The 22,824-nt window shown below is 43.1% G+C and overlaps 1 protein-coding gene across 2 annotated transcripts in view; it reads left to right on the forward strand.

Annotated features, from left to right (window-relative positions):
- The first annotated feature begins 2,634 nt into the window (after nucleotides 1–2,634).
- The window catches only part of HIF1A (hypoxia inducible factor 1 subunit alpha), a 34,501-nt gene continuing 14,311 nt past the window's right edge, over nucleotides 2,635–22,824 (forward strand). Inside the window, exons 1-5 of one of the 2 annotated variants that reach the window (XM_074820933.1) lie at nucleotides 2,635–2,880; nucleotides 17,894–18,084; nucleotides 19,037–19,182; nucleotides 19,284–19,368; nucleotides 22,154–22,266. In XM_074820933.1, the coding sequence (XP_074677034.1) occupies nucleotides 2,846–2,880; nucleotides 17,894–18,084; nucleotides 19,037–19,182; nucleotides 19,284–19,368; nucleotides 22,154–22,266 (570 nt within the window). In that variant the 5' untranslated portion in view covers nucleotides 2,635–2,845. Of the gene's footprint in view, nucleotides 2,881–8,083; nucleotides 8,445–17,893; nucleotides 18,085–19,036; nucleotides 19,183–19,283; nucleotides 19,369–22,153; nucleotides 22,267–22,824 lie in introns of those variants that run through there. The other variant, XM_074820934.1, reaches the window with a different exon arrangement.

Below are 22,824 nucleotides of genomic sequence, written 5' to 3' on the forward strand. Positions count from 1 at the left end.
GCATTGGTGCTACTTGGTCTTTGGAGGGAGTGTGAGCACCGAGATTGCAGTTGAAGTGCCAAAGAGGCTTTCACTTCTGAGTGTGGTGGGCTCACCAGGAACCATTTCATCCTCATACTCAGATTAGAGAAGCTGCAACGTCTGCTCCGCGTTGCACTGGCCTCCTCTGAGGCACGAGAAGTACTTCTGGTAGCACCACTTCACTACTGAAACTTCCCCGATGCATTCCCCATGACAGGGGCTCTGATGGGGAAGGTGGCACAGAGCTGGGTATGTCATTTCTGCACCTGCCAGGAGATCCCCCATTTCACCACAGAAATTTGTAGGGGCTGTTATGGTGACTCTGTGACTGCACTAAAATAGTGCACGGCTGCTGTCCACAAGTGAATTTCTTCCTACGTTTAAACTGCCTGCACCTCATTTTGAAAGATGAAGCTGTCCGCGAGCTCTTGTGTGGGGCTTCTTGGTACTTATGCAAGAGTTTGAGTCTTGCTTTGATTATTTCTCTTCTCAAGGCTCCAGTGAGCACAGAACAACAGAAATATCAGTAGTCCACAGCCACAGTGCCGTGGGCCCTGGTGTTGTCACATCTCATAAGCTAAGTAAAGCTGGGCTTTGTCAGTGTTTGGATGAGAAACCTTAAAGGAATAAAAGGAGTCTATAGCACCTGTGCCTCTTCTGTCTATCTGACTGCTGCAGGCAGAAGCAATTCATTTCATACAGAAACTCCTTGTGATTTCTATTAAATGTCATGGTCACTGCTTTTTCTTCAAAAGAAATTAAAACCAAACCCACCACAAAACACCCATGGTTGTATGCAAAACCGACTGCTCATTACCTGGAAGTTCGGACCCCACGGCAGAAGTATTAGGAAGGTGCAGTGCTGAAACGACATCACTTTGCCCTGCGGGTGTTTCTTACAACATCACATGTGCACACAGCAGCGCAAGGATGTTACTTATGGCTGTCAAAGCTGCTTTTTTTTAAGGTATTATTAACTCTGAGCTGCAAACCGAGTAGTCTCCTAAGGTTCAGCTCCATATCACAGAATCACAGAATCGTCTAGGTTGGAAAAGACCTTGAAGATCATCCAGTCCAACCATTAGCCTAACATTGACAGTTCTCAACTACACCATATCCCTCAGCACTATGTCAACCCGACTCTTAAACACCTCCAAGGATGGGGACTCCACCACCTCCCTGGGCAGCCCATTCCAACGCCTAACAACCCGTTCTGTAAAGAAATGCCTCATATGATCACTTAAAGTCCTTGCTTGAGGAAGCCTACAAGGTGTAAAGGAACCTGTGAGTTCTGTGGAGTCCCTCCACCTGGAACCGCCTTTCTCGTGTCCCCACAGCGCTCAGACACGTATGACTAAGGGGACATACCTAAGGCCACTGTGGAGCCTTTAATTTTAAATGCGTGGGCAATTAATTTTCCTCTCCCTGCGCCCCCATGGCTGTGGCTTGGGTCCCGATCTGAGGGGCCACTCATGAACGTCTGCGTGGCCGTGTCAAGGCCGGGCCTGCTGGTAAGGCCTGGGCCAGCACAGGCCCTGTCCCCTGTACAGCCACTCGTGACGAGCATCCAGGGCCAGCCACGGCTGCAGGAGGTGCCGGATCCCTTGGGTGAGCAGTGCCCACAGCGCTGGGGCTGTCGGGCGAGGCCCGGCCCCGCCACCCCGGGCCGCGCCGTGAGGGGAGCGGGCCCGCGGCCCCCCGCCCCGCCCGGGCTGCTGCTCTCTGGCGCCCCCCAGCGGCCGCGGGTGGAGCTGGGGCAGCGCGGGGCAACGCCGGCGCGGGGCCGCGCTGGTCCTAGCGCCGCCCGCCAGCCTGCCGGCCCCGGGGCACGGCAAGGCACCGGGACGCTCCCCCTCCGCGCCCCGGCGGAGATCGCGATGCGGCGGGCGGAGACCCCGCGTCCCGAGAGCCTAAGCCGGTGCTTGGCCGGCGGGGATCAGGGCTGCCTGGGTGAGAGGGAAGGCATCGGGGCGCGGTGCCTTCGCACAGCCCCCGTCCAGCCGCCCGGCGCTGCCTTTGCGTGTTGGGGTGAAGTTGTAAAACTTGCTCGAAACGCGCGTAATTATCCGTGCATTATCCTCCTGGCCCGCCCGGCGATGCAGCTGTCTATTCACTTTAATTAATATGAGGTTTTGAACTCTTTAACAGAAAATGTCCTGGTTTTAGGACCACTAAACATTTGGGAAAGGACTCAAGCACTCAAAAAAGTTCCGTGCAAAACCAAAACAAAATGCGCGATATCCCCCTAAACGTGCCGCCGCGCCGGCGGGCTCTCGGGGCCGGCGGTCTCCTTTTTGGCGATTTTTTTAACGATCCGCACCGGCGGTGCTTGGCGTGAAACCAAGCGGCCCTGGCTGCCCGCCGCTCAGCGGGATGCGGGGGGGCGCGGAGCCCGCGGGCCGGGGCCGGTCGCCTGCCGGGGCCGGTGCCGGTGCCGCCGGTCCCGCCCCGCACACAGCGCCACACGTGAGGCGCCGGCCCCCTCCCAGCTGAGCGCTCAGCTGACCCCGCCGGCCGAGGGGCCGGGCCGCGCCGCCGCTCCTCACTGGCGCAGCGCGGGGCCCGGGCCGGCCGCGCCCGCCCCCGCCGCCGCCTCCTCCTCCTCCTCTCCTCGCCCAGCCCAGCCCCGCGCCGCCCACCGCCGCCGCTGCGCCCTTCGCCGCCCGCACCTCCCCGCAGCTCTGCCCTGATGCTCTGAGCCCGCGCGGCCCCAGACCCGGCCCCTTCCCGGCCGCGCCGCCATCTCCCCGCGCCCCGTGGCGGCCATTGGAGCCGCCCGCCTCGCATCCAGGGAGCCGGCGGGAGGAGCAGCCACGCCGCCGCCATGGAGAGCCCCGGCGGCGTCACCGACAAGAAGAGGTACCGCCGGCCGACGCCGCGGCCTCCCGAGCCGCCGGGACGGGGCTCGGCCCGCGCCGGCAGCGCGCTGCCCGCCCCCCGCCCCCCCGGTACTGCCGGCGCCCTCCCCCGGGCACCCCGCCGCCCCCCGCTTTGTTACCGCCGCGTCCTTCCCGTCCTCCGTCCCCCCGCTTCCCTCTCCGCGCTCCCCCAGCCCGCGGAGCGCTTCGCTCTTTCATTCCTCCTCCTCCTCCTCCCCGCCGTCCACGTCGCCATTTTGTCGGCGGGGGGAGCGGGTCGGGGCTCCGCCACCGGGCAGGCGGGGTGTGTGTGTGTGTGTGTGCTCCCTGCGGTGCGGCGGGAGCTGTCCCGCCGGCCTGGCCTGCCCTGGCGCGGCGCTCGGCTCCGCGGGTGGGAGTGCGCGGCGTGTTTTCTCCCCGCGCGGCCGCGGGGTGTGTGTGGGCCCCGCTCCGCGCCGTTGCGCCCGGGCGGCCTTGCGCGCCGAAAGCGAGACAGGCGGGTCGGGCGAGGGGCTGGCGGCGGGACCGGGGGGCGTCCGCGGGGGGTGGCGAGGGAGGGCGGCCCGGGGCAACCGGCTGGCCTCGGCCGAGCCGCGGCGGGGCTGGGGAGCGACCCGGGGGGCTGCCTCCGCCCCTGAAAATGCGCGGATAGGAGTTAATTGCAGTTTATTCCAGGCGGCCCCTGAACCGTGGTGTTCTGGTTCTGTGTAGAAAAGGGCCGTTTTGGAATCTGGAAATATGAAGGTTAGAAAAACCCCTCCAAAACCCACGGCGGTGGAGGGGGGGCGGGGAGGATGGCGGCTGGACAATGTGAGTTGAAGAGTATGAATAATTCACCAAGGATTGTTAGCTTAAATTAGGAGGGGGAAATAAACGCCTTAAAAGCCTTTGTTCCATGGTGAAGTTAGGGAGTTTGAGTATTTGAGTGACCAGATTTCTGCTTTGGCGCTTCACCGGCGTGCTTTGTGGAGGGATTAATTGCCGTAATCGCCATCTGCAGAAGACGCCGTTTGTTTATGTTGATATCGATACCTTTTTGGGGGTTTGGGTGATAATTTTTTTTTTTTTTTTTTGAGATGGGCTTTCTCTGCTCTTGTATCAAAGGGTCATCCGAGCAGGTTAAGCGCAGTAAGTGTTAAAGCGTGTTGTGTTGGAGAGGAGACTGGCTGGCTTTTAAAATGGATGGTGAGCTTTGTGCTGAGCCGGGCTGGTGAGCAGGGAGCGCTTCACCTCTAGGACAGCAGCATCTCGGCGGTGATGTGGAGTTGTTACAGCGGTGCAGGGCGTGGGGTGGGGGAGAATCAGCTTTTAGTCTAATGAAATCCCTGCAGTGGGACACCTGGGGCTGGCACCCAGTCCGCAACCTTTGTTTTTTCTACTCGAAGCTAATGGCTATTGAGAAGCCTGGGAGAAAATGTTGCAACAGAAATGATTATTCTGTGCTTTGCTCTGCTGCCCTAATTTAGTGGCAGGTCTAGAAGGAGGGTTTGAAACTTAAGTTGTTATCTGTTTCTGGGTTTTGTGGGGTTTTTTTGCCCTTGAGCATTTGTTATTTTTTTACTTACCATTCTGTCCCACTTGGGTACTTTTTTTGCAATTTCCTTATCCTGGATGTAATCTGCTCTCTTCAGAATGTAAGAATCAGTATGCAAAGCTTATGCTTCCTTCCTAAAGGCAGGGCTTAAGAAAGAGAATTTGTTGTTTTCTGTTTCCTGTAGACCAAGTTCAAAGTTGGGAATGTTTCTTATAAAACAGTAAGGAATATTCAGATTACTTCTGTTGTAGGCCTTTAATAGAAAACATAAAGCTGTATCTGGTATGCTCATCCTGAGGGCTGTGAATGTGCAGTTGAGCAAAGATGGCTAAGCAAAAAAGGAAGGATATGAGTTCACCAGAGAATTTATTGAAAATCTCAAGCATTTCTCAAGAACCTGGGTTGGTTTAGAAGGGTTTAGGTTTGACAGTGTCTATGCTCAGCATACGTTTAAGGGAGAAGACCTTCCAGTCCTGTTCTTCAATGATAAAACTTTGGCTGATTGTATATGTAGTTCACCTCAATTTTGGCATGTATTAAGATCCTTTTATTTCTTGTCTCTCCCCGTGCTTGTGTTTGGATAGTGTTCAGCTCTTGATAGTTAAAGTGAGGCCTGTTTGCTTAATTATGTGCTGTGAGATGCAGACATTACAGAATTTGACCAAGTGTGTGTCTGTCTTACATAGGTAAAATTTAGTCATGATAGTAACTGGAAGTGTGGATTCATTTACTGATTTGTTGAATCCATTCTTTGATGTAGTCCCAGGCTTCTTGTATCCATATGGGGGTCAAGATTCTGTAAGAAACCAAGTATCAGCAACATGATTAGGTATTGAGTTATCTGGGCTTTAGCTATTCTTTAGGAGTTGTCTCACTTTCATGCACTCCTGGGTTTTCCCCCATGTGCTACAAGGGGTGAGTTTATCTCAGTGCATGGAGTGAGTAAAACAGCATTATTGGGAGCTTTGCTTGCTTATTGACTTGCGTGTGATTCAAATTTAAGGCTTTTGTTGAGAAGTATGCTGATTTTTTTTCTCTCAATATTCTTTTAATAAACTCTAGTGCATGAGTGGCTGATGCTATGAAAAGTTTTTCCCCAGGTTTGTGGTGTGACACCTCACTATTAGCAGAGTAATTCTTGCACCATTTTAAGTAAGTGAGCCATTTAGGGTTACTTGATGGTGGCTTGCAGCTGGTAGATACACTTGAGAAAGAGTCTTGGATTGTTTTAAGTCCTTATGTGTAGCATAAAGCATATATCTTTAATGGTATGGGTGATAAATAAAAAAGAGAAGCGGAAGGATTTATAAAAATGATTTCCTGAGTGCTCATTCTGAGTCTTAGGATGGTGTAAAACAGTGGAATTTAACATCCTGACTTGAGTGCCCTGCAGAAGAACTTCAGCTTTTCAGTTTCTCAGAGTTGGGACTTGAAACTTAACATCTAGTGTCTAAGGGGATGATTTGAAAGACCAGGGTTTTGCTGCTGGATCTCTGCCGCTGAGGTCCAGCTCCAAAATCTGTTTGAGAAGCCTAGGTCCTGTGTCGCTGTCTCTGAGGGGCAGTGGCTGCTGCTGGCTTTTCTTAAACCTGTGTGAGGTCTTTAGGATTGTACCTGCCATTGCTTTTTGTCTGTTAATTTCTTTCAGTGCTGATGGAACTGAGCCACCATTACTAGAGTCGAAAACGAATACAAAAACCTTTTGTATATACTCTAACTGTACCTCTCTGTGTTGTAAGAAGAGGAGAAATCTTTCAGTAAATATCCTGTAGAGTCTCCCTGCAGGTATGGGGAGGGCAGAGTGGTTTTTGGTTTACAGAATGGTGTTTTTACTGCTTTCTGGATTTTTCTGGATTGTTTGCCTTGCCATAGGGCTTACCTGATGGTAGTGCCTGTATTGTCTGCTCTTTGCCGTTTTCTCAAACACGAAACAGTTCTGAATTCCTTCAATAAAAGTGGTCAGAAATTACTTTCCAGTGACTGCTAAAGATGAAGGCAACAGCATAGTGCTCCCTTCCTCCTTGTTATCGAGGCACTGAAAATCAGGGAAGAATAGCTGTGGAGGATTTGCCTACTGCAGATATTTTCCGTAATTTTGCTCAGTTGGTGCTTTGGTTTTCTTTTATCGGTGAAGGTCTGAATATTTGGAAGTATGTTGATGGAAGCAGCGGGAGAGTTTTCTGTTTTTTGTTTACAGTCATGCTTGCCTTGCCCTTTTAAAACATAGTATCTCCAGTGTGCAGTCTGGGTCTCTTGGTTGGCATGCCTGAAATACCAGCAACCTGTCCACACTTAGCAGAGAGGTCTAGTGTAGATGTGGTCAGATGGTCCAGGTTGTCAGGTGGTCTGTAACTGGGTGATGGGATGGTAGGAGATTTTTATCTCAGGTCCTTTCAAGCTTTTTTACAACTCCGCCTTCTGTTAACAGACCACCTGACAACACCAGAAAGGTCTGTAACAGGGTGATGGGATGGTAAGAAGTTTTTATTTCAAGTACTTTCAAGCTTTTTTTAGCAACTCTGCCTTCCTTTCTGGTGTCTGGGGATGCATGTCCTAGACCATTTCAAGGGGGGTGTGGGGATGTGGACACAAATGTAGCTGCATACTGTTATCGGCAATTTAAGTCTGGCAATTAAGTCAACTATTGGTTTAAAGGTGGAGGTGTGAAGTGGATAGTCCATTTTACTCCTTCATTCAATTGCCATCCCCATTTTCTGGTTGGTTTCTGGCTTCTCAGAAATGTCTATCAAGGGTTTATTTAGGTTAGGCTAAGATTATGCTAAAGCATGTCCTTACTTTGTAAGCCTTGAGAAGCTGAGCAGCGTAGTTGCATGCCACCAGAGGAGAGGCCAGAGAAGACTGTCCTGCTATCTTGTGTAAGACTTCAGTCAGCAATGTAACAGCATGCATTTACTTACAGGTGCTTGCTTCCTCCTCTGCACATCGTGGAAGCAGCCATAGACCTTTGTACCTCCCTATCCTTGAACTATAATGTGTGGAGTTTATAAGGCTGTTTCCAGGACTGATTGGTGATGGTGAAGTGAAAAAAAAGTCAATAGATGTTAATAACATTAGCAGATGTCAGCAGTGTTGCAGTGTAAGCCCAAACTCTTCTGAGGTTCTTATGAGTGTGTGTGTTCACTTTGGTGTGCTTCTGACCTGAAAGCCTTGAAGACTTTTGCTGAGCCTATGTAACACAATGGCTTGAATTCTTGAGTGTGTTCATATTGATCAACAGTAATATTGCACCAATTTATGTTAGAAGGCTGGATTTCAAGTAGGTTCATGTGAGATTTTTTTGGTATTAAAGGGGACATTGAATGACAGAAACCACTGATTTTTGAGTAGTCCCTTTTTTTTTCTGTAGTGTGGAAGAGAATTTGGCAGTATTATCTCAATTTATTCTTGAAGAGCTTGGTGTTATGATATGCCAACAAAATAATTCTTACATGATTGTAGAGTATGCATTGTTAAGTAAACCCAGGAGGGAAGTACCGCATGGTTCAGTGGTGGTATACGAGAGCATCTAGATTTTCCTGATGATACTGTTCTTTTAAGGAGATGCAAATACTGATCTGATTACAAGATGTGTTCTTTAAAAAACAAACAGCTTCAAAACAAAAAAAAATCTTGCAAGAACCTTAGCAAGAAGGTGCAGTAGCCCGTTTCTAGCAAGCTGATGTCCAAAAGGAAGGAATGTTCCAGGTTACAAGTCATCAGCTCAAATGCTCCTTTTATCTTCACATACACAGTTATATAGGCAGGTGTTTACATGCCTCAAAAAAACCACCTAGGTAATGCATGGAAAGAACTTGGACCTTAATCATCTTTTCATGTTGTAACAGCCCTTTCTCTTTTGAGTCCGAGAAAGTTTGAGCATTTTGAGCCTCTCTTGAGAAACCTCCTTTCTATTAGAGCAGGCAGAAGAGCATGCAAGAGAATCTGAGTTTTCCATTGAGTACTGCTCCAAAATGGGAGACGCTTGGGGGTTTTATGACACTGGGAGCTACAAAAATGGCCCAGGAAGGACGGTGAGCCTTTTTACTTTAACTAAGGACTGAAAGTTCAGGAAAAATACAGGTTTCCAAATTACCATTGGATATAAAGGCTGTTAAGGTTTTCCTCTACTGAGATCTCTATTTAGCTTAGAATAAAAGTCTTTATGAAAATTAAGTTCTGAAATTATTAGAAACATCAACATGAATTCAAGTGAATACATGCCAGCATATGTATTTTTTTAAATACGGTTTATGTAGGTGACGAACACTTCAGGGTTCTTTGATGTGGAGCCATAGCCTCAGTTGAAGCTACGCCTGTTCATACCAGCCTGGGGGTTTGGTCCAAGATCTCAGAGTAAGTACATTGATAAAGAGGAGTTTGATCATAGGCACAATCTGTCATTTCTTTCTGCTGAAGACTGATAATACTGGGACTTGTACAAAATGTAGCCTTTTAAAATGTTGAGATATTTTAGTACCAAGACATTTGAAATGGCTCTGCTGCACTGAAGAACAGGTGCTTCAAGGTGATCCATTAGTTGTTCCTTAAAGATAGCCAACACATAATAAACTTTGTGTGTTGTAGGAGAGACACTGTGCAGCTTCTGTTTAATCTGGTGTGGTGTGAATGAGTTCTTGTTAAGCATTCTGAGGAAAACTGTTACAACAGATCTTGTAACTCACTACATTAAAATAGAGCCTGAAGTTCAAGTGAAGAATTGAGGAAACTGAATCGGCAGCAGTGAACTGTGCTATTATATTTACAACAGTGGAAGGTTTTACCAAGTAGCTTTATTAAATAACCTTTTCAACTCAATTTGTAATAATCCTGGAAGTGCTACCTGAAAAAGATGACCTGTTTTGTTTACCAGAATGAGTCATTTCACTGTCAATCCTAAACCAAAACCAGATTGGTGTTACTTTATGAAAATTCTTGCATTTCAAGAAGGAAAAGAATTTGAGGACAAGGCTCCTGTTTTTGTGAAGTTATTTCATGCTGCTTGCAAGTGAGAAAGTAAATGGACACTAGAAAGAGTTACTAGAGGCTTACCTCCTTACATTTGCGTCCTGCTCGCGTCCATTGGAAGAGATGGAAATGTGCTCCAAGGAACAGAAGACTTGAAGTAATCCACTTCAAATATAAAGGCTGCAGCCTCTACCAGCGAAGCTAAAGAAATGAGAAGCTCTACATGGTTTAGCTGGAGATGGAAGTATTTGGTGCTCAATCCTTCAGAAGGGACTTTTTCCTTGCACACTATTGAATCTACTGGATGTTGAGCTGACACTGCTGCAGGCTTTTTGTCCTAGCTATAGTTGTAAGCAATTTTCTTGACTGCTTAGTGGATCTGTTTGTTCTTTATTCATCCAGAAAAATAAAATTTTAAACCTTACTTCTGTTTTTTTAGTTCTTAGAACCTTTGATCACAAAATACCCTGTTAACTGAAAGCAGTTGAGGAATGTGAGGTGAAGGGATGAGAACTTGGATGGAAGCAGTGAGGGAAAATGTCCAGCCTCCAGTCTGGAAAACCTGAGTGTGATGACATAAATTATATATTTTAAAGCCATGATTTAGACTAAAATTAGTTACTTTATCAATAGTCTGCATCTGTCTGAAGATAGACCAGTTTGTAACTAAAACGTTGTTAACTGAGAGCCTGACAGATACCTTGGGGGATATGTTTTACATCCTTTCTGTGAGCTTGGTAGAAGCAAAAGCAGGATGGCTGGAGGGAGGGGAGCACTTAGTGGCTAGTTCTGTCAAGCCCATGTCCAGACCTCTTTCTTGAATAGCTGTGGGTTTTCTGTAATAATAAACACAGTTTAACTACCATGTATCTTTCATCCTGAAGGGCAGAGCACAGCTAATTAAAAGAAAAAAGAATAATGCTGTATTCTAGGAAAAAGCCAAATAACCTAGTTGAAAAATATTAGGATTTTCTTACAAGCAACCACTGTATGCCACGTGGTTATTTTAAAACAGTAAATTACCATGCAAAGGTAAAATATCAGTGGGTTACACTGTGTAGTAAGACACAGCAGAATCACCTCACCACGTCCTGAATTAGAAATACTAATTTTGGAAGCTTTTACCTTCTTACACTTTCTAAGTGGGGAGGGAGGTGGGATTTCAGGTCAGTTCAAGGCCAAACCAGGTGACGGATAATCTTGACAGTGTGGTCCTGTGCTGGCTTCAGGAGTTTCAGGCTCTGCTGCTGGCTCTTATGTGCCATAATTTACCTGTCTGTAAAATGGCTGTTTATATAGGCTTCATGATCTTGATAGTAAGACTTTACTTTGTAAGTTAATGCATAGCTCAGTGGACTCTCTTCTCGCTGCCTCTCCCCACTGTCATTTTGCAAACGGCAGTGGGTTTCAATGTTCACTCAGGCCGTTTGTGCTGCTGCAGCTGATTCAGTCTGAACTGCCTGCTGGCTCTCTTAATTTGTTAGGGTTTTTTCAGTTAGGGTTTTTTTGATGGTAATCAAGTTAATGGTAAATGTATCCTCATGTAAAGAAAATGGTTTAAATTGGTATGTTAGAAGGTAATATACAAAGAAATGTATTTTAATACTTTACATACAGAGGTGTTATCTCTGGATATTACACTAGTTTCTGCAGTTAAATATCTTCTAAATCTTTCTTACTGTATGTAAGGAATTTCTGATTTCTTGAGTTGGATTACTGGGCTCTAGTGTTCATTAATTCATAATGAGCAAGACTTTCTTCTAGAAAAATCACATGCTTGTGATTACACATGAGATTCGGGTGTGGGTTTTTTTTGTTCCTCACAAGAACTCTCTACGCAAACTGTAAAATAAGCAGAATTGGTAAATTGACCATAATGGTGAAAGCAAAAGCAAGAAGAGACAAAGCTGTAACCCCGAGTTTGTTGTAAACTGGTAGCTGAGAGATTGCATTAATTCTGTAAAGCAGCTATGGAAGGAAGGAGCACCCCTCCTAACCAATTCGGAAAAAGTAGTTTGTGGAGAACTTGCAAATATTTTGCAGTTCCTGGAAAGTCTGCCTGTTGAACTGAAAATTCAGACTTTGCAGTAAGTGTTTGAGAGCGCAGTCTGAAACACCTTTTCCCCCATCACGGGAAGGAGTGTTTGGATACCAGAAAGGAGTAGTCCCATAAGCTGGCACATGAGATGAAGCTGGTCCTCCAGCCCTTTTCCTCCCCACCCCATTGCCTGGGTTTTCTCATCTTTAAACAGCAAAGACCGGGGCTCCCTTGCAAGGCCAACTGTAGTGGACCCGGTTGGCCCTACTTGTAACCTATTTTATGGCTTGCCTGCTGAGCAGTGAACAATCTGGGCTGCTGGTCAGGCCAGACAAGCATGTTACTGCTGGGCTGGGAGGCAAGAGGGAAATGGGGCTTTTGGGGCTGCTTGCAACTCGAGGCAATGTTTGTGCAGGTCTGTCTCAGGACTTGATAGTGTTAACGCTACAGCTCTGTTGCTCCTAGTTGATCAACTTCAGATAAAAAGTATTTTTAAGGGCATAAGAGGGCTTACTGGCATGTTCTCCATCTATGCCAGGTGGAAGATGAGGAGCTTTTGGTTTTTGGGTGGGGGTTTTGGGTCAGTTGTTTTGATTTTATTTTTCTCTAGAAGAATACTTGCATCATTAGCTCACCATGTATTTAAATAACTGGATTTGATTCAGCAGTGTTCTCTTATATGAAAAATGGGTTTATAATGTAAAGCTGTCTTTAGGGAAGTTGAGTTACACAGTTTTAGTTTCTCTGTGCTAAGTGCTGGGCTTACCTGGGACATTTTTTCATGGTAGAATAATTTAAGTATTGTGGCTAGCGGCACTGGACAAAATAAAGATCTAACAAACAGTGAAAAAAGATGAACGGCTGCATATTCAGCACGGTCAAAAGAGCAGAGCTCTGTTGTAACACACTCTTTGGCAGTGTGAGCCTTTTAATGAGCTTGTATCTGGTCAGTATTTTCTTGGTGTGCTCTAGGTGAGAGTGGTCGGCATGGACGTGCCCAGGGTTGAGCTCTTCGGACGGTCCATGTGAACACAGCTTAAAGTTACGCTAGTGTAATGCTACCAGTGTTAGGGTGTTTGTATGGCTGCAAAGTGGGAGTTGCACCTCTGTCCCACACAGCTGTGCTGGCAGAACTACCTGGTTCAGGCTAGGCATGAATAGACGACCAAGTTTTGTACCAACCACAGGAATGACTTCAACCTGAAAAGCTAAGTACGAGGCCGCTTACTTTCTAAGTTGCAATACCGTCATGATGATATATACTGTTAATGTAGTATTGTATTGTAATAGTTGCTTCTTTTTTTTTTTTTTTTTTTCCTCTGCATAATGGATTAAAATTGAAGCTGAATTTATAGTGGATATGTGACTCCCAGGTATTTCCCATACTAGTTTTACAGTCTGAGGAGACCTTGTATCTAACATTGAAGTATTGAGCGTGAATCTTGTACTGGTAAATGATGGGAATTAATGGCAGAAATGAAAACTAGTTCAAGTTCAATAATGAGCTGTTCCTAGATTTGAGACACATTATTCATTTGGATTACATTGTTTCCACATGGTATGCTTCTGTGAAACTGTTACCATGATAAATACAAAGCCACTTGATTGTAGAAAACAATTCTAAAGAGAAAAATGTAATTGCTATCAGAAGATGCTTATCATTTCTTTAGAATGTTCTCAAAACCTGGATCAAGAAAGATGAGTCCGGATTAATTAATTCATGCACAATAGTTATTTTACATGGGAATTGAAAACACCTATAGGGCAAAGTCTGCCTGATTAGAAATACAGTAAGTTAGAATGGGAAAAAGGCTAGAAAATGGATAACAGCAGTAAAACAACATACAGGAAACCCCCTGATTTCTTGAGTTGATGTATTGTGTACACAATGTAAAATTTTTCATGCACTGGGTGGTGATTTAAAAAGCTAGGAGGAGACAAAGTTGATATGCTGCATTGTGTTAAGGTCTGTCCTTTGACCATTTTTAATCTAGCTGTTTTTAATTGAAACTTACCAGCTACTGATGGTATTTTCCAGAGTTCTTTTTGGTCTTATCTGTCACAGGTAAATAAGCAGGAACAAGTAATCTTTAAATGTGGCCGTTGATTAGTTTTACACTCAAGAAGATGAAAACTGTGGGCTCTTTAGACAATTGGGGAATCACTTGTAGAAATATGCAGTGGTGGGTGGAGGGGTCATTGGGATGGTATGGGGAACTATATTGTCTGAGAGACAATATGGCAGGACCTGCACGTTCGAGGAGAGGCTGTCTTAACATCTGTAACTGGTGTGTAGGGATTTGCTGCTGGCGTGCTTTGTTCTGAAGGCTGTTGGGCCGATTCTTGCTTGCTGTAAACTTTGTTTATATTCACCTTGCTGTATTTTAAAGCCTTTTTGATTTGAGGCTGTGAGTAGGAGCCTGGGTAATATACTTCAGCCAAGCTCTCTGTTCAGCTGCAGTGAATCCTGATTGTGAAATATTTTTTTGCTCTGGGTCTCAAACTTGAATATCTTTTGGAACTCAGATGTTTATTCAGCTATTGCATGTAAACATCTCTTCCATATAAAAAGTGCCTAGTATTGTGTTTAAAGCTGTCAGTGAAACACTGCTTTCTAACCTACTTTGGATTGCTTTCTGCTTCTGTATTCTGGTGACAGAAACACAAAATAGAAATGAATGTCTGGCACTGAAATTGTGCAGGAAACATCATACCTGAAAATGCATGCAATTTCCTGTGTAGCACCAACATTTCTGATATTTTCATTGCATGTATAATGTACCCTTCAGCTGAGATTTTCTTCTGAGTCTTTAGGTGTTTTTCTTTCATGCAAGACTGATAGCAGAAGGTTGCAATACGGCTCTTAAGTTTGGGGTTTGTTTTAAATGGAGGTCGGGTTCCTGTTTCTACAGAATGGTATTTTTGTTGTGAAGACCATTAGCTTTATGCATGGGCAGTTCTGAAAATCTCCCTTAAATGGTACAATTTATTTAAGCTGATTTTGTGGCAGTTCATATCTAGCTGTCTAAAGTTCTCTTCCTTGAGCTCAGGTTTTTTTTTTCTCTAGGTGAGAGAGAGCTCACTTAGGAAATGTATTTTCTTTACAGGAATTCAACATCCTTTAATTGACTACACAGAAATTTGTGGGCAGCTGCACATGCTGATTGTGTTTTTTCATTTACTTTATGCAACTGTAGGTAACAAAGCTTAGAGCAGTTGCAACAGTAAAGGATTTTATTTTTTTTGGCTTTTTTTTTTAATTTGGTGGCTTCCCATGTTGAGGCAACTCTGACTTCACTTGGTAATTAAACCTCATTTGTGAAAGACGTTTTCCCTATTAATTTGATCCATTAAAGAAATGCTCTTTGAAGCTGGTAGTTAATCTTCCTATTTAAATTGCTGGGTTTTACTCAGATTGGTTACAGCTTAGCTTTAAGCAGCATCTAAAAATAGCAAACTGTTGTGCTGTACAGTTTAAATATCTATCTATAGTAGTAGCCTTTCTAGAAAGGAAATACCTAGTAAGAGGGAGAGGAGACTCTGCTGCTCGGACAGCACTGGTTGGTACCAGCATTGCACTTTTCCTTGCGTTTTGCCCATTGCAAAGTCAGGCAGCGCTCTAGCACGCAACACTTGATTCTCTTTCTCCAGGATTAATTTTTAACAGAAGCACTATGAGCTCTATTTGAGCAGCGTTTCAGTCAGTACTTAGTAATTCAATAGTTGTGAGAAGTTTTGACTATTCACGTTGATGTCTGCTGTGAAGCATGCTAAAACCAGGCAAAAATCTAGAAACTAGCTGAAATATTTTCAAGAACATTAGGCTTTCAGAAAGAAAATACAAGGGAAAAGACCGAAATCACAACTTCTGAGGTTAGCATCTATTTTCATCTCTTGCACTGTCCTTCTGTATATGCCCTTTGTGATTCACACAAGCCTGACAAACCTGCAGACTTGAAGTGCGCAGCATTATTGCTAAAGCCTGGGGTTTTTAACTTAAAAGTGTCTGCAGTTGAAAAGGAAGCCGTGACAAAACTGCAGGCATCTAGGCAGATGGAAACCGATTACTTTCTTGATTTTTTCCAAGATTCCAAGATTCCCCCTTGAGTTTCTACTATAGGACAAACTTTCTGCAGGTGAAAGGATCTTGAATGAGTAGCTGACAAAGAAAAATCAGAAGTATAAAGGTGAATCTGTCTAAGGCAGCATAATTGATTGTTACCTTTGTCAGTGAAATCTGTGGTCCAAGAAAGAGGATGGAGAGAATCCAGCTGTTTTTTTCACCTCCACCCTTAGTTTTCCACCAAGAGAAAAGGTACTTTAGGCCTATCTTCAGTAAGAAATGTTTAATCAATCAGATTATATAGCTAAAATACTCTTTCAGTATTGTTGAAGGTCTGATTTATTGTAATGGCTGTTTCCGGATATACCTGTATGTCAGGAGCCTCAAGCTTCTCAGACCAAGATATCCATGACCCGAGCAGGAACATCAGTTGTCATGGGGAAATTGAATGTGAAGAAATCTGCGAGATGGGAAATATTATCAGATATTTTAGGCTACCCTTCTGAGGAACATGTGTTTATGCTCACAGAAACTGATTGAACTATTGTATGTCCGGATTTTTTTACAACTGTAATACTCATAAATTAGTTTTCCAAAGATCTCCATTACTATTATGTAGATTTATTAATGTTTCTCATTACATAGAAATAGTATTTCTGTGATCCCGTAGCCTGATTTTTGCCACCAAAGGATAAATCCTATTCTTAGCTCTTACAAAACTTACAACTCTGAAAACCAAGCTTCTAGCACTTCCTTCTGCTGGCAGTGGCAGCGGGTAGGAGGAGAGGATGGTGAGGCTGTGGATGGATGGGGATTCGGTACAGTTTTACAAAGTTGGAAAAAATGAAGGTAATTGTAGAAGAGGTTCTGATGTCTTGCTTTGTCTTTATCACAGCTTACTAAATGTCTTCGGTGTTTCGAGCCATTCAGGCTTCCAGTGTCAGTCTTAATAGTATTGTTGCTTGCATGTTTCTGCACAGACTAAGTAGGTGTTTGGCTATTGGGGGCAGCACATTAGGTAAAGGACTGAAAATGCGTTCGTCTGGGTATGTATTTGACTTCTTACACTGCATCTGGTGCGTTATTTCCCAGGCAATACCAGCTCATGAATTGCTTTCCTTTATCATTTGTGGTACCTTTCACAAGATGAGTGCTAATTAAAAGGTGCTTTTTCACAGATCTGCAGACTTAGAAATGCGAATTTGGCAGTGGTAGTATGTGATTTTTAAGTCCAGTGAAATTTTGAAAAAGTGATTCCTAAACTGTTGGTAGTAAATAATGCAGTAGTTTATTTTTCTGTCTTTTTCAGCTAGTGACACTTAATCTCTTTGATAACATTAAAAGGCATGCAACTTTGAGTTATAAAAGCGATGTTTATAGGCATACGTTGTACAACTTACATGAAAGTCAATGGGAAAAGGGGAATCTTACAGATTAGTGCAACTGCCTTTTATATCACAGGTGTATGCGAAATGAAGATAGGGTGCCTTCAGAAGACATAAATATATAAAAAGAAAAATGGGCAACAATACCATATGCTTGTATATTATTCATTTAAAAATAAAAGCAAACTTAATTGCAATGGCATAATTTCCCTGGGGACCAAAGCAGCATTGAGTTCTAGTTCAAATGTAAGAAAAATTTGGAGCTCCTGTCTCAGAATGCTTAGTTCAAAACTCATGTGACAGATGCACAAGACAAACGTGAACCGATGTGGGTGCTGGGAAAAGGGAGAATCGTCCGTGTTACCGACTGACAGAGTCCCAGTAGTTTCAGTGCTTGCTGTTAGTTGAGCTGTTCATGCATCCTAGGGGAGGCGAATCTAACAGAGGCAATGGAAGGAGCATGAGGCAACTTTCTTAACAGCTGGAGTTTTCTAGTGTAGGGGAGACTGTGGAAGGGGCTATACTGGAGAGAGCTGGGAAAGGGACTTTTTGGATCACTTGAAAAGCAGGACATCTCATGTTAAATCAATATCCTTGCTTATCTGACCTGTTAGGTGGGTTTTGTAAGGATGGTAAAAAGCGAAGAACTTGGAGAGTATACACAATACTACTGGAGCATGGAGCTGGAAATTACTTATGTTAGTATTTTGAATGGACTTACGGCGTTAGGAAAGAGGAGGGAAGCAGGATTTGGAGGCTAGAGAGGCAGCAGTCAAGGGACAAGATAAGTACTTCGGGCATGGTTCTGAGTACATAGCTGTTTGAAGAACTGATCTTGTTGAAGACTCTGGGTTGGAATTTAGTTCTGGCAGAACTCTATACACGGAATTATATTTACACTTTTAAACAGAGGTTTTAAATTATTCAACTTTGATAACTGGTTAATTAGCTACTGGGCAGCTTAGTTTCAAATTTAACTTGCACAGAGAACTCTGTTTCATATATTAACCCCAAACTTTGTTTATATAGGATTAGCTCAGAACGCAGAAAAGAGAAGTCAAGAGATGCAGCCCGGTGCCGAAGGAGCAAGGAATCAGAAGTATTCTACGAGCTTGCTCATCAGCTGCCCCTGCCCCACACCGTGAGCGCACACCTGGACAAGGCATCCATTATGAGACTGACCATCAGCTACTTGCGCATGAGAAAGCTGCTAGATGCTGGTAAGTGAAGAACGTAGCGGAATCTGGAAAAAAGGGCTAGAGGTTAACTGAGGAAGAAGCTGTTTCTCAAACCTATCCGCGGTTAAATAAATACATGAATAGTTGCATATTTTCCGTGGAAAAGTGGAAGACCTTACAATAGAAATAGGCTATTGGTGATGACACAGGAAAAACATGGCCACTGTTCAACAGACTTTGTTTTTCCCTTTCTAATCTGATGATCCTAGTTGGCTCATCACAGCCGTAGTGCCATTTTCAGTCTCATTTGCCCCTTCTCCCAAATTTACTTTCTTTCAGTTAACCCTCTTTTCCCCCAAGAGCTGTTTGTTCCAACTGTGCTTTACTAAAATGTAGGTGGTTGGTGCAAGGCTGGCGTAGCTAACTGTAGGTGTTTCTCCTTAATATAAACTGCAAGGAATTTTGTTGTAATTTGTACTCCACTGAAGGTGAAGTTAGCTGAGGATATGTCTGTGTCTGCAGTTGCACCTACCCATGCAGCTGCAGGAGTATCTGAGTTAGCTTATGAACCAGTGTCTGTACAGCATGCCATGAATGCTGTACTGGTTATTTGTACTCATGCATGCCTATCCATACCGTATGGAGGAATGTCTTTGGTAGCCATACTCTGAAATGTCTCCTAGGAAGCCCCTGAGAAAAATTTGTAATGCCTTTTTGAGATAAATGATAGTATTTTTGCTATGTAGACTTCTTCCTTAAGGTGGAAGGTTTATTGGTTTATACATGAAAGCACAGAGGGCTAACCTCACTCTGACTTTTCTGTGATTTGTGATACCATTACTAGAGCTTGAAGAATTTAACCGATCACTTAGATAAGTGAATTATACTGGTTTTGAACAGTCCTGCAAGATTGAGTCCTTGCCAGAAGTCACTTCTGATGGTAAGTGAAGAATGGCTGATGTTTACTTAAACGAAAATGTGTGACTGCTTGTAGGTGAGCTGGAGACAGAGGCCAAAATGGAGAAGGAACTGAACTGTTTCTACTTGAAAGCTCTTGATGGATTTGTCATGGTTCTCTCCGAAGATGGGGACATGATTTACATGTCTGAAAACGTGAACAAGTGTATGGGACTCACTCAGGTGAAACATTGACATTTTCTAAGACTGTTTCAAATCTGTAAAAGTTGTTACATTTTTGTGTATGCAAACTTAGACACCCATATACCTTTTTTTTTTTGCAGTTTGAGTTGACGGGGCATAGTGTATTTGATTTCACTCATCCATGTGATCATGAAGAGCTGAGAGAAATGCTTACACACAGAAATGGTGAGAAAGAAAAAATTGATTTAACTTACTTATGGGTAGTTCCTGTTAACATTAGTACAGTTGGATATCTGCCAGAAAAAGGTGTTGAGAGAACAAACTAGTATGTTTCACTGCTTAAATCTCAAAATAAACCTTGTTCAGAGATACTAACAACAGAAACAACCAGAATGTTTTGGCAATATCCTAATTGTAAGAGGGATGAGACTTCATTAGTATTCTTTAATCTAAAACAAAATTAATGACTGAAACAGAGTTATTGAGAGTTGAAAGAATTAGCATGCCTACAGGAATAAAATTAGAGCTAGGTTGAATGAGAATGATCTCAAGCGATTGGTATAGAAGGATATGGAGAAGTTAAATTGATATATTTGGCTTGCCTTTCCCAGACAGCTTAAAACCATATGCTTTCTTCCAGAAATCTGTGGTGGTATTCTTAAGACACAGAAAGATACTGTATTGAGGACACTGAAAAACTAATCGGGGAATACTTGGACAGTCTGAAAAAGGGCTTTAGTATTGATGCTTCTCTGCACCTTTTAATTGGTGCATGAAATTGGTATCTTTCACAGATTTCTAACTCTTCTTTTCTCCATCTGAGGGAGTAGAACACTGTGTTCACATGTTCTGTATGCTTTTGAATGTAACAAATGCCCATGAGTTACTGCTTTTATGTCTTCTAAAGGTTTCTTAATGACTATAAAGACTTGGCAGCCTGCATACCTCCAAACAAATCTGCTTTACTCGGTTGTTAGAAATCTAAAATCTGACCTCTCTTAATTCCTGTTTCATCAAGCAAGGGTTATATGGACTCTGAATCTAGATAGTGATAAATTACCGAGCCTGACCTCTGCTTTTGTGTAGCACTGTAAATCAGAAGTCTTTTATGTTGTCATGATATTTAATTCAGTGGAAGAGACCTGATAAGATATCATAGCATTAAGGGCCCCGACTTTGATTTTGTAAGCATTTTCTAAACTTGTCTGCCCTTAGTATTGAAGTATGTTTCAAAGGCTAAATTAGACTTCCCCCCGCCACCACTTTTGGAATACAGTAATGCATATGGGGGGTGGGGGAACAACTTCATCAAAGCAGTGTGGAAATTTGGTCATGTTGCAAAAGCTTATTGTTAAAAATGTCATATTACTGAGTTTCATGCAAACCAACTCTAGCATGTCTAAATTGACCAGGCTGGAATAAGATGTCTGGAAAGCATTATTACAAAATCTGTTTTGCAAATGAAGTTGGCAGACAGAAGTCTAAATTACAGTAATAATAGTAAATTTTTCTATTTATTAGTATTCCCAGGTTTCATTCTACTGCAGCTCTTACATCAGTGGAATTATTTTGGTTTTGAATTGAGTACTAAATACTCCCCTTTGGGATTGTACAGGTGCAAATGAATATAAATGTGATTGGCAGAAACTGAACTGCATTCTGGTTTTACAAAGTTGCTTTTTAAACTTTCAAAGCTGGCGGTTTAAAAAATAATGTCCCATGCTGGATCAGACTTGAGAACGTTGCTCCATCTTTTACAGTTGCTTGTTAAAGCAGAGCCTTAAGCATCAGGACTTGGTAACAATAATATTGTGTGATCTTCAACTCTGAATTTATAGATGGGTTTAACTCTTTTAAAAACATACTGAATTAGGTAAGTTTTGGCTGCTTCCCTGAACTCTGCTTTATTTTCTTTGTTCTTCCCTTCCTTTATTGAGGACATTTTGATGTGGCATAGAGTAGGCTTCTCCCTGTTAGTCTTTGTTTCTGTGAGGAGCAATAAACAATGTAGCATAGGGGCTTTAACATTTTTCTAATGAATTTTGTCAAACTAGTAGCTGCAGTGCAAACCACTATGAAGAATTTCATAGCTACTGTTGTCTGTGGAAGATGAGAGCAAATCATTGTATAAACTTGTATCAGAAGTAAGCTCACACGCTCTAAACTTCCACCATCTGCTGTGATCTGGTCCTCACTCCTTAGCACGCCTTGGCAAACTCGCTCTTCCACTGCTCCTTATCCTAAGTGCTTTATTTCCTCCTTCCACACATTGCGAGCTGCTTGCAGCTCTCCTGATAGGATCAGTTTGCATTTTCTTTGCCCAGAATAGCCTAGCTAGTAATCAACTCTGAAAGGTTCTCCCCTGTAAAGGCAAAAACTTAACTTAAAGCCTGCTGTTAGCAAGTAAGGCTGAAAAAGTGCTGCTAATATTAATTTGTGTTAGGATTTCTTGGCTTTTTTTTTTTTCCCCCAAGAATGCTAATAATGTGTTTAAAAACTTGGTCCATGTTTAAGAATGTGAATCACTGTGGAAATATTTGGATGCATGTAAACAGCAGAGTTGTTAATTCTGAATTGAAAAACTACTGCGGTCCTGAAGAACTATGGGCCCAAAATGTATTTCATTTGAACTTCCCCACAGTGAGTTACTGATTCATTTCAGTGGAAACCAATTCAACAGTACTTCTCATTCTGCATATGCCTCTTGTTCTCTGTTATAATTTTAAAATCTAGTAAATTTTCAATCGGTCTGTCTTTCTCCCCACCCCTTTTTCCTGAAATCTGGGAGTGTGGAGTGGGCTACAAATATGATACTGATCTTAAAACATTGAAACTTCAGTTTTTTGCCTACCTCACAGTAAAACTCATTCTGAAAAGTGTTGTTAGGTTTATCAATCTTTTAAATTTTTTTTGGGGTCTTCCCCTAGTTCTATAACATGGTGGTTTTTTTAAATGCCTTTGGAAGATGATCCAAGAGCTTAAGAATTGGTTTACTATTTGCTTTTGCTAGGTCCTGTGAAAAAGGGCAAAGAGCAAAACACGGAGCGCAGCTTTTTTCTCAGAATGAAGTGTACACTGACTAGCAGGGGAAGAACAGTGAATATAAAGTCTGCTACATGGAAGGTAACTAATGCAAAGGAATACTTATGCAGTTTGGCAGCTTCCTTTTCAGATGTCATAACACTGTTTCAACATTTTTACTTTATGTAATGAGCTTGAGTTTCACTAAGTACTTAACTAATTTAATAATTGTACTTCAATATGCTGAATTTTAATACTGAATATATCATGGAGGTAACTGAAACAATGTTTTAAAATTAGTTTTTCAAAACTCTTAATTCTCCATTTTAAATTAGGGGTCATTTACTTAGTAGAAATTATAATTACTAAATACGTTTGCATAAAGCCTTGTCCTCTGAGAAAAAAATAATCAACATCACTTATGCTGATACCTGATTTCTTTTGATTTGACACTGTAAATGTGATAGTTGAGGTCTCTCTGAAGGACTTCAGTATCATTCTTTCTGAAGCTGCTAGCTGTTGCTTTTGTAACAGTTGGAACAAAAAGAGCCCAGCCTGATAACTTTCTGCAGTGAATGCATTTTCTCCTCTGGACAAAAAGTAACCTTTTACTGTATCGAGTGGTATTATGGCTCATGATCCCCTTTTATAACTTAATTT

This window comes from Strix aluco, chromosome 4, assembly GCF_031877795.1.
Source record: "Strix aluco isolate bStrAlu1 chromosome 4, bStrAlu1.hap1, whole genome shotgun sequence".
In the NCBI taxonomy this organism is placed as follows: domain Eukaryota; kingdom Metazoa; phylum Chordata; class Aves; order Strigiformes; family Strigidae; genus Strix; species Strix aluco.